General features: G+C 37.4%; 1 protein-coding gene across 1 annotated transcript in view; it reads left to right on the forward strand.

Moving 5' to 3' along the window:
• Positions 1-10,174, forward strand: part of SLC26A4 (solute carrier family 26 (anion exchanger), member 4) — a 39,308-nt gene extending 29,134 nt beyond the window's left edge. The window contains exons 14-20 of the mRNA XM_004676931.1: positions 1,941-2,033; positions 2,929-3,024; positions 3,838-4,068; positions 4,901-4,955; positions 5,996-6,141; positions 7,999-8,082; positions 10,151-10,174. Of these exons, the coding sequence (XP_004676988.1) occupies positions 1,941-2,033; positions 2,929-3,024; positions 3,838-4,068; positions 4,901-4,955; positions 5,996-6,141; positions 7,999-8,082; positions 10,151-10,174 (729 nt within the window). The remainder of the gene's footprint in view (positions 1-1,940; positions 2,034-2,928; positions 3,025-3,837; positions 4,069-4,900; positions 4,956-5,995; positions 6,142-7,998; positions 8,083-10,150) is intronic.
• The last annotated feature ends 2,120 nt before the right edge of the window (positions 10,175-12,294 follow it).

The raw sequence follows: 12,294 nt of genomic DNA on the forward strand, positions 1-12,294 counted from the left end.
TTAGTTTAATTGCATTTTAATGTAAAACCATTGTAAGAGAAAAAATTCTAAATAGGTAATTTGACTAGATCTGAAGTCTATTAAAAATTTTAATCCGGCCCTCCCTGGTGGCGCAGCGGGTTAAAGCACATCCCTGCGAAGCTAAAGCCACTTCCACATGAGTTCAATTCCCGCCTGCCCCGGAGGTGACCACATGGCATGGCAGACCTCTCCTGACCCGCCCGCTGCTCCCCTCAGCAGTGTACTTCGTTGATCTGTCTGTTCTGCTCCCCACTCTGTCTCTGGTGAAGCCTCTCGCCGCCCCTGAGCCTCTGGCCTGTACCCCAGTTCTGTATGAATAAATAAATAAAATCTTTAAAAAAAAAATTTTAATCCTCTGGGTAAAGGGGTCAAAAGCTAAAGTTATACAATGACTAAATCTGGGTCTGCATGTATAGCATGGCATTTATAAGCAACAATACTGTTTTGTACACTATAGAAGTTGCTAAGAGTACTAGATCTCATCACAGGAAAAAAGTTTATAACTACGTATTGTGACAGACATTGTCTAGATGTCTGTGGTTATCACTTCATAATATAAACAAATACCATTTGAATCATTTCTATGTTGTACACTGGAATAATAGTTAGATGTCAACTGTATCTCCATGTTAAGAGCCTCAGAGACATCTAGAACAAAATAAAGTACATCAACACATGTAATGAGAGTCCTAAGAGAAAAAATGACAGACAGTATTTGGATAAATACCAAAATTTTCCCAAACTTGTTGAAAAACATTATGTACAAATCCAAAATGCCCACAGAGCCCAATTTGTGTGCACATAAAGATCCAAGCTAAAAGCAAAGCTTAAAAGTATTGTAAATAGTAAGAGCAAAAAAATATATTTCTCTGCTATATAATTCTTACCCCCATGAAACCAGAATCCTTAGATTTTCTACATTCAGTTCTAACATGAGACTTTCATGGTTTCTTACCACCAAGGAACTAGTTTGACATTTTGTTCTATCTGAATTGGAAGGAATAACATATAATATAGGAAATCAACCAAGAAAATAAATATGCCACTGATAGGTTTGTATTGCCTACAAATAAAATTGCTTATTAGCACCAGAGGAAAAGAGATGAAAAAGCTAAGAAGGAAAATTAAGCTAATAACACTAACTTAGAAAAAAAAGTTAATGGCAAAAAATATTTCTATTAATGTGACTCCTGGTTTTACTTTAATGTGAAAAAAAAATGGTGGTAACTGAACCTAGAACTCCAGTAATCACTATTTAATTTACTTCTTCAATAATTCTCATTGTGTTGAACCAAGCACTGTCAAGAACTAAAAATGATTCTAGAACATCTTTTGACTCTGCAGCAGAGAAACCTAAGCTATATTTGGGAGTTCTGAATTCTAGGCTCCAGTTTGGGAAGACTATGCATAAGTTACTCGGCTTCAATATTCTCATCTGAAAAAACTGGGCTAAGATTAACATGAATCCTTGAAAACAATGGAAGCCTGTTGTTCTCTGGTTCTGTGGTTCTCCACTGGTCTGCCCACTGTGTGTTTGAGTGAGAGCAAGCAAGTAGCAGCACAAGCCCCACTTCCTGCAACTCCCTTTCATTTTCTCCTGTTTAAAAAAGTCAGCAAGAAAAGTAGGATATGAACATTGGTTTGAACTCAAGGCAAATCATGTCACAATCCTGAGTCTCAGTTTCTGCAAATTGAAAGGTTCAATAATTGCTTCCCAAGGCACTTCCTCGTACACCTTGAACTGGATGTCACAGGTTCAGAGATCTTAGTGACCTGCCTCTTGACCTCCCATCAAGGAGAGTTGAAGGCTGCTGCTCAGCCCCTCTATGACTGAGTTTTCATTGAATTGCTAGAAATTTAATTGACTCTTTGAGGCCTGAAGTTGTTCAACCTCACAGATTTTTTTTTTTTATTGCTAGATTGCAGAACCTGAAGGAGTGAAGATTCTTAGATTTTCTAGTCCTATATTTTATGGCAATGTCGATGGCTTTAAAAAATGTATCAAGTCTACAGTAAGTATTGATCTCTATAATTTTTGAGATTTCATTCATTCCACAGGTGTTTATTGGGCTCAAACTGGGCAGAGGGTGCCATAGCCTATTCTCCTGTGGTAGGTGTTCAGAATAATAGCACCCTTGCCTTCAAATACCTTACCAGCTCTTTGGGGACAAGAAAAATATAAAGTAACAGAAACATTAAAATCCAGGTAGCAATAACTATGCCAGAGAGAAACACTAGTGACATTTCCAGACAAAATGTGAGTCGTGCATGGGTAGTATTGACATTAAGTGGCAAGACTTCACGGAAGGGCAGTAGTTGATTGAATTATGCTTTGGATTACAGTTGGGAAGAAGGAAGGAGACTTCAGATGTTTGAGAACTAGTTGAACTGAGAAGAAAATGTGCGGCCACACATCTTAGGTGACAGGGGTGTCCATCGGAGTAAAGGGTAAAGGGTTTTAGTGGAAAATGCAAGCAGGGAATTCTGGTCCTGTATTTCATACTATGCTTCAAAATTGGGGTTTGCTTGAGATCAGATATTTCCTAAGTGAGCTCCAGGACAAACTGGTTCAGAGGAATGTTTATAGATTTTACAGTAACAAAAGGGCTCTGTGATGTCAGTGAATTTGGAAAATACAGATTTAAAGCTGAAGAGGTTGTTATTATATTTTGTTGTTCTGTTTTATGCTGTCTTAGAGCCTTTGAGATATTATTGTCTTTCATGAGTCCCTGGGTGGCCAGGGAAGTGACCTAAGAGTGAAGACTTCTGTCAGACCTCAGATTTTCTTTTTTGGCAGGCTAGCTCAAGAAATAATCCCATTTGAGAAATAACCTTTCCAGATAACAATTGCCATTAAAGAGTAGTAAGAACCAGATGTTTTAAGTAACTTGACATTTATTTTCAAAGGTTGGATTTGATGCCATTAGAGTGTATAATAAGAGGCTGAAAGCACTGAGAAAAATACAGAAACTCATCAAGAAAGGGAAATTGAGAGCCACAAAGGTAAAGCAACATCTTCCCCCCCCCCCCATAAATCCTACTTCAGATAAGAATGAAAGCAGTTAGTCTAAAATTAAATCTACCCACTTGGTACCCAGATGTGTATAATCAGATGCCATATGTATGTTGGAGAACAGCTGAGTTGTTTTTGTAGGCAAGTGGCAATGGGAGGGGATGAAATGAAATCAGCAGAGCTCCCTGGAAACACAGGGTGTGATTTTTTTCCATCATGATATAAACCTTCTTTTCAGTGAAAGGAACAAAACAAGTACTAATTCAATGCCAGAAAGTTACTTACAACAGACGGCAGTAAGCTCATAAACTTTTAGAGCTCTAACTTTTATTTAGTTTGCCCTGCCAATGTATCTTTTGGCTAAATTTCATAATCTTCCAGAAATCAAGAATTCCTGGTTCCTCTGCGCTTCCATTTTTCTTCCCAGAGAATAGCAATGTTTAGACTGAGGTCAATTAACTTCATTCCTTAAGCACTCCTCTCATTGATGTTTTGCTTATCAAGGAAGAATGTGTAGAACTTTAAAGTTATTTATATAGATTATCATGTCCTCTGGAAATAATGATAGCTTTGCTTCTTCTTTTTAAATTTCAATTCCTTTTATATCTTCTAATTGGTCTGGTAGGATTTGCAATACTATGTTGAATAGTAGTGGTGAAAGTGACTTTCTTGTCTTCACTAGGTCTTGGTGGGAAAGCGTACAGTTTTTCATCATTGAGAATGATGCTAGCTGTGGGTTTGTCATATACTGGCAAAATACATCCCAAATCATTGAAATAATTGGCCGTGTGTCTTCTGTTTAGAATGGTATTATCAGTGATATTGGTTCATCAAATAATGCTTTTGAGCCTGATGAAGACATTGAAGACCCTGAAGAATTTGATATACCAACCAAGGAAATAGAGATTCAAGTGGATTGGAACTCTGAGCTTCCAGTCAAAGTGAATGTTCCGAAAGTGCCAATCCACAGCCTCGTGATTGATTGTGGAGCTGTATCTTTCTTGGATGTGGTTGGTGTGAGATCCCTGCGAGCGGTAATGTCTTGGTATTTTGAGTAACAGATCTGGACTTTTGACAGTAGTAAAATTATATGGGTTATCAGAGACTTGAAAGAAAGTGATTGCCTGGGAGTTTTGTGTTTTCTTGGAGAATGTCCTTGCAGTAGAGTGCAGTACTTTTAAAGTAAAGGCTTTGGAGACAAACTATCTGCATATTACCACTAGTGACAGTATAAGGGGGCAAGATGCTTACTCTGTCTGTACCTCCAGTTCTTCATCTATAATGATAATATGGAGAGAATGATGATATCTACTTCTTGTTGTTTTTGAGGATTAAATTAGCTAGCAATAGCTTTATCTATCTCCATTATCATCATCTGGTTTAGAAGAGTGTCTGGCACATAGTCACCCCTCAGCACATATTGACATGTATTATGTTTTGTTTTTCTGAGAATATATAAGAAATGGAAAATGAAAGCAAGTAATAATGGTTAGTTTTTCATTTGGCACCTGGTGGCCATGCATTCACATCCATGTCTCTTCTACTCCAACAAACATAGACTATGTTATATTGCCTAGGCTCCTTTCTTACCTTCCTTCCACAAATATTTTTGAGCACCTCTGTGCTACAGACTGCTGTGCTACTGAGGACTGGGTTTTGCCACTTCCTGAGATACCTCATCCCTTACTATGTTTTAACTGTGGCCTGAAAACTTCTATGGTTTCCAATAATGGACTTTCCCAATAAGAAACTTTTCTCAAAATCATCAGAATTGAAGGTGTTGAAGTTTCTCCTGAACAAATAACTGATGCTTCTGAATTATGAACAAATAAATTTACTCATGATGAATTCTTTTGAAATTTTTAGATTGTCAAGGAATTCCAAAGAATTGATGTAAATGTGTATTTTGCTTCTCTTCAAGGTAAATCTATATAATACACATCTCTTTAACTTTCCCCAGACCCTTTCTCCAACCTTATAATGTGGGTAGATGGTGTCCAAACACCTTTTTTTTTTACTACTATTTTTTGTAAGATGGTAAAAGATACATGATATAAAATCTATCATAGTAGTCGTTCCAATATTCAATTCGGTAACATTAGGTACATTGACAAAGTAGTGTGGCACTCATCACAACTATCTACTTCCAAAATTTTTCAGTACCATTCTACTCATTAAACAGTCACCCTGAGAGCTCCTTTGAACCTAGAAAGATATTACTTCCAGTCTGTGCCATGTAGCTGGTACTTCATGGAAACCAAGTCCTGACAATGAGTCAGGATCGATGGGAGAAATTAGCATGGGGAAAGCAGAGCTGGAGATGACTGGGATCCTTTGGAACTAGATGTCTTCCAGGGTGTGAGTTCGTGTCTTTGTGTGTGTGTGTGTGAGTACGTGTAGGGAAATACTAATGTTGATGCGGAGATCTCCAGAAGCAGAGTTTGAAGTAAGGATTCTTGCAGAGTGATTTATTGAGACGGTGAGAGGTGTGGGACAAGGCAGGGGAAGAAGCTGATGAAGATGTGGTTTCAGAAGTCTACATTAACCTGATTTCACAGGAAGCACACAGCAGGAAAATGACCAGATAACTAATCTTCCTTGAGGCTGCCTTTTTACCCCACATCAGTCAGTCAGTGGCTGCAAACTGTTCACAGTTAGGGGTGTGATGCTTAGCTAAGGAGAATTCCCTCACAGACAAGCATAGCTGTGACCCATTAATAACTTGGGCAGCTGGTGTGGGTCCCCTGAAAAAGAAAATAGATGAGAGATAAGTCCCCTGTTTGCTACTACAAATAGTTATGGTACAAGCTGCACTACTAGAAAAGCAGCTCAGTCTCCTCAGGGCAGGGTTAGATGAACAAGACTATTATAAAAGGAAGAGCTACAGAGACTTAATATTGGTTGATGTTACAAAATATATTCTCCTACAGATAAATTAAAAAGTATCTTTTTCTCTTGAAGATTCTGTGATAGAAAAGTTGGAGAAGTGTGGTTTCTTTAGCGATAACATTAGGATGGACATATTCTTTCTGACCGTCCACGATGCTGTCCTCCACCTACAGAACCGGATTAAGTCCCGAGAGGTGCAGGATTCCATTTTAGACACGGTAAACATTGAACTTTTTTATGCAAGTATTTCTCCTAAACTATCAATAGTTTTGCACTTGATAGTACCTGGTATCTTTTAATTCTACAATGTGTGGTTTACTAATAAAAGCTGGCATTAATTGTAGTATCTTTTAAGTGAATATAGGCACTAAATCTTGTTTCATTTGTGAATTGTCTATACAAATGTTATTTAAGTTCTCAGCGGTCTGGAAACTTTTAATGTCATATATAGGATCCACTAGGTCAAAAGTGATATTTAAAAAAGAGGGGAAAAGTCTTAAGTCATGAATAAGCCCAAAGTTAATTATTCCCTGAAAGATAAAATAGACCCTCATTTTCCCTTGGGCCTCATTTTAACAGTTCTCCTGTCAAATACAAGGATGAGTTGAGCAGTCTAGGTCATCAGATGGGGCACACTGTGGGTCTGACACAAGAACCTCTCCTCCGTGCAGCTTCTCACAGTGAATTTAGGAAACTAAAACAAATGCTTGTAAAAAAAAAAAAAAATAGCACTGATAATAATTGTTCCAGTGAAAGAGCCTACTGTATTTGAAATTACTTTTCTTTTTTTTAAGACTAGGATGTGTAGCTTCTTGTTGTAGGTTGAAAGTTAATGTTTAAAATAAAGCTAAATTAGAAAACAATAGTACATTATTCATTTTAGCTAGTGTTAGCACAGATTGTTCTGCTTCATGCTGCTGGGGAAAATACTAGACCTAATTACAGTGTATGAATCTTAAATACAAAAGAGGAAAAAGTAATAGAACCACAGAGCTCAGAAAAAAAAAATTATATGCAAGAGGCTCATCTTTAAAATCTCATAAATCTTTGATTTTATTCCTCTAACCCACTGGTATAACAACAAAGCAGGATCATACAAAGTTTCTAAAACTGCTCCTGCATTAAAAGTAAAGGAGCACTAAAAAAAAAAAGTAAAGGAAAACTAAGGTGTCAAATTCTTTCCCAGCATGAAAATAGTTATTTTTTTTTTAACCCCTGTTCTGATCCAAGATCTCTGTCTATGATGTCACACCAAACACTAACCCAAGATGGCCCTCCAGGGTTAGCCTTAAGCTTGTTTACAATCAGTGAGGCATCTTGAGTGACTGGGATGAATTTTTTGATCATGACCCAAGATTAGATGGAGGATAACAAAGTGTTTGTGATATACACTTACTGATTCACTGGCTAGCTGTTTACTACTGGTGGCCTATCAGGTCAGGAAACCTGTGCTCCTGTGTATCCCCCATACCAGTGCCAAGAACTTTATAGCCTGTGTCACGTAACAATAGCGATCCGTTCTGAGAAATTCATCTTTAGGTGACTTCATTTTCTTGTGAGCATCATAGTTATGTTATTCTCCAAAGAGCACTTCTCCATTCCACTGGCATCGGAATTCAAGACTGGAAGAGGAGCTGGGTCATCATAACTTGTTATTGTTCCTGTGGTGCTCAGGAAGTGTGGCTATGACATCAATAGGCAATTGGTATTTCCAGCGAAATTAATTTCTATGGAGTTCAATTTGGGATTGTTTATTGTCATCAGTCACAAGGCATTCACTGCATGCTCAATGCTGTACTGAGTGCTTAGCCACTGAAATAAAAACACTTTAGATGGAGTGACTAGTTAAGAGGCCCACCTGAAAAGGCTAGTTCACACTTGAATGTGAAAAAAAAAAAAAAAGCATAGAGAAAATTCTAAAGTGGAAATATATAAGAACAAGGAAGTTAAAAAGAGTTTTGAAGTATGTAGATTGTAGGGCAGAAGTACCAGCAAAGACTCAAATCAATTTCAGTGGAGTATCTATTGATGCTATTATATTTCCAATAAATATTCTCTGTGTTCTCTTTATCAAGATCACCCTTATGCAAGATTGTAAAGATCCTCTTGAGTTAATGGAAACAGAGCTGATTGAAGAAGAACTTGATGTCCAGGATGAGGTATGATCATTCTTTCTTTTCAAGGAAAAATTTGGATTAAATCTGGAATAAAAAGGATAATAAAGATTGTGACCATGTTTGGTTAAAAGTACCCAGGAAAAATATCTTAAAAGTAATACAGGGATAGTTTCACAGAAAAGGTAAAATCCAAAACCAGAATTCTTCCTAGAAGACAAGCACTTGGGGACCTTTTGCCTCAGGTCTATAGATATGAAGGGTGATTGGAAATAGCCATCAGCATAGGTGCTGGTTTTTACATAAGCCTCTGCCAGAGGCTAAAAGCAGTGAGATAGGGGGAAAGTGATAGAGGGAATTTCTAACCCAGGATTTCATAAGCTAAACTCCTCACCTTTCCTTGCCTGACTGTTGAGGCTTGAAAAGACACTCCCTCCATTCAAGACTGATACCATGCATTTTTGATGTTCTTGGGACATCAGACTGTTCCTAGAAAACTTGACTGAAGCTTGTAGTAGTTGAATGAATATTGTATTTCAACCACAAAGGAAAATGTGACCAAAAAGGACAATGATAGGATTCTAAAGTTGAAACTTGTCTTAGATGTCAAGTAGGTCCCACATCTGAGACTGTGCAGAAATCTTTCCCACACCATCTCTGATGATGCTCATTCAATTTTTGTGTGACCATTTCCAGACATTGTCAACTAATAGCTTTTCCAGAGAATTTGTTACAGGGTTAGAAGTTTGAAAACATTTGTTGTGCTTACAACAAAATTTGTTGTGCTTTCTATCATAACCACCCAGTGAACTAGACACCACACATATCCCCACTGAATAGCCCTTAAATAATTGAGAGTAGCTTTCACATGTCCCCCAGACTCTACTCCAGTGAGAGTCTTCCAATTTCCTTTAACATTCCTCACAGACACGACATTTTGCCGATGTTTCCTGGCCAAGAGGGGGACACACAACCCCATGCATCAAGCCAGCATTGGAGATTATGCAAATATGAGCTAGCTTAATCTACAAATATTTCTATTACAATGATTTTAAAATGTGCTTATTTTCATAATAGCTACATCAACATCTATGTTTCTATTGAAGCAAAGGGGTGATCTGAAGACTTGGGCATTTTTCCTCACAAACTAAAGCATAATTGGGCTCCCCATTTATGAATATGTAATTGGCTTGGCCCCTTCTGCAGGAGTACACATATTTCTGCTCGATTATTTCTTGCTGGTTCTGGCTTATGGACATTTTGAATTATTGACACTTTGAATTCTCAGTCTCTCTTCCAGAACACTCGCTGCCCATCCCCACTCGTGTCACATGTAAATCTGATAGGCATGCCTTCTCATCCTATTCCACGTCCTGATAGAAATGTTGAAAAGAGTGATATTCAGTCCCCTGTGGTAGAAGCAATAGCGAGGGTGACAGAGAAGACTGTCATGAAGGGAGACACTGCTAGTGAAAATCAGAGGTCCCGCATCTTCGTCCCTGGCTTGATTGCCAGGAATGTCCTAGAGGGGTGTGCAAGCTTTTGGCTTTCGGCTTTCGTAGTTTAGGACTTTGGCTAGAGGGCTGGCTGAACTGAGCCAGAACTATTCAGATATCAAAACTGGAACTTGAGAAGTTGCCACATTACATGAGTACTTTTGATTGTCACAAAAAAGGCTTTTTCAGGAGGCTTCCTATAGGTAATGGTGGCAGAGTAGTTTCAAGGCGGAAGTTGTAGAACCAGACACTTGAGTGCTGCCCAGATTCTGCTGCTTATTGACTGTGTAACCCAAGACAAGCTACTTACTTGGTCTTTATTGTAGTCTCTTCATGTAAAAGAGAACAATTCCCCATGGAGTAGTGGAAATGAAGGGAAAGATGTAAGAATACTGTCTTTTAATAGCAAGTGATCAATAAATAGCAGTTATCTCATGTCAATCAATCATTTAAAAATTATAATGTCCAAAATTGAGTTTTTACCCCATGTTTTTGGTGATGGTATACACCTAGGACAAGTAAACATGAACAACCAGCTCTATAAAACGCATTTGTAGTAAAGGTAATGTTGACATGACCGTTCTGTTGCCTTAACAGTTTCCCCTCTGCTTTCGCAGGCGATGCGTAGACTTGCTTCCTGAAAGCCGCTCAGGAGGACCCTCTAAGCGGGGCTGTGAGGCAGAATTCCCTACCAATGTAATTCCATGCCAATATTTTCTGCATTGACTATATCCATTCATTCTTTCTCCACTAGATTGTTTTTAGCTTTAATTTAAAACATCATATTTAAAATGTGCAAAATGGCGAAGAGAATTATAGTGCTTTAGCATTATCCAAGATCTGCTGACTTTATCCTGATAATTCCCAAAAGACTTGCTAATACTGTTCATGCAGGTACCAGTGTTATCTCTGTTGGGTTGGGATACAGCCTCTGAGGGCAAGTGAGTCTGATTGACCTTGATACTTGTGAGCTGCTCTAGTCATGCATCAGGTTGCACTGAATAAATGCTGAAGTATGATAATTAGTGTATTTCTCTGTGGAAACCTTCAAAAATCACTCTTAGCAAAAATTGATTTTAATGTAAATTTGGTTAATATTTAATAGTGATGTACTATTATATGTGACCAGAATTCAGAATCAAGTAAATAATTCACTTGAAAGCTATAGAGCTGGGCTCATATATTTTAGAAACTCTGGCTCAGAGAAGTAAAGCAGTAAGAAGATTGTTTTGGTTTATAGAAATCGCATTTTCCTCTATGATAATCATAGATTACAATTAAAAGCAAATAAAATATACGACACTCTCTAGCTTAAAAATGCAGTTTTATCTTTTTTTATAGAAACAATCATTTTGCAAATCTAAGTATCATCCATTTAAAATCTAGCATAAAATTGTGTTATTTTTTGAACAAAGCCCAATTTTGATATGTGTATAAGATTGTTGTGAATAAAGCAAATTTATTGTCTTTCTTGAAGAGAAAAAGAACCTTATTAAATAAGCATTGAAACAGAAGGCTTTCCTTTACTCTAAAATTTTAGCAGTAGGTAAATTGTTCTTTAATTTTGACCACTTTTCATAACAAAATCTAAGAACTGAACTGCCTATATATACATCTATATTAAGTATTATTAAAATAATACATTCCATTGTAGTCAGTATCAAAAGAAAAAATTGAAAACACAGCTATTCCTGCATTTATATTGCAATTATGCCCTGATTAATTCATAAACCACCATAAGTTGTAAGTATTCTCAAAACTGCATAGAATACACTGAAATCTATGTATAAATTAACCTTCATTAAATGTACTCAGCAGGCTTACATTAGCCTGGAACTGGGTAAAATCATCTAAAACAAAGCCTACTCTATAACAAGAATTGGATATTTCAGACGGAAATGGGTATTTTGTGGACATGATGAGATGGGAAAACACAAAACACAATATCCAGACAATGCTGTCGGCATCATACACTGTGGAGTAGCCGCTGTTTACGCCTTGAGCACACGGCCAGCTGCGATGCAGCTTGCTGCCGCAGCCCGGCACCCCAAGAGGGTATTATCCCCTGTGCCACTAGCCTGGGGCAGTGTCAACATCAAAATCTGGGGGCCGGACCTTATTGAGTGTCTACTGTTTTCACACGAAAGTGAAAGAAAAAAAGTCGTCTAAACAACGAAAGTTAGGAGCCACCTGGATGTAGATTTTAAAGAAATCTATATTTTAAGCCAGGAAATATTATTTTTATTTTTTACTTTAACTTAATCTTTTCTCAGTGCCAACAGTTTTTTAGGTATTAATATATAACATATAGGCTTTGGTCCTATGGACTCTTCCCATGTATTTCACACTGGAGTAAATGAAGTTGTGCTTCATTCTTAGAGAAAAATACTCAGGTCCCCAGCCAAGACTAATTCTTGATTGCTTGAGAATTACGTTGTACATGTATTTGGCTATCTAAAGGCAGCATGTCTTATCTGTTTTCTTAAGTATAATCAGAAATAAAGTATCTACCTCTGAAGGAACATCATCCATAATTATATCAAATTGGTTGACTAAAAGCATCATCACCTTCCCACCCCATGCTGTATATTTTAATCTGAGTGAGCTGTAGTGTAATGATGTGACCATATTCTTCCACATGCAGTTCTAAAGAGTAAATAGAATAGTCTTGCAGAAAATGAATGAATATCTCTGTTCAATAGAGGAAATATGCACTGTTCATTTTTTCTTTAGTTGAAGAAAATACCAAAGTTATAGTTTA

The sequence above is a fragment of the Condylura cristata genome, unplaced genomic scaffold (assembly GCF_000260355.1).
Source record: "Condylura cristata isolate star-nosed mole 26May11 unplaced genomic scaffold, ConCri1.0 scaffold00005, whole genome shotgun sequence".
Taxonomy (NCBI): domain Eukaryota; kingdom Metazoa; phylum Chordata; class Mammalia; order Eulipotyphla; family Talpidae; genus Condylura; species Condylura cristata.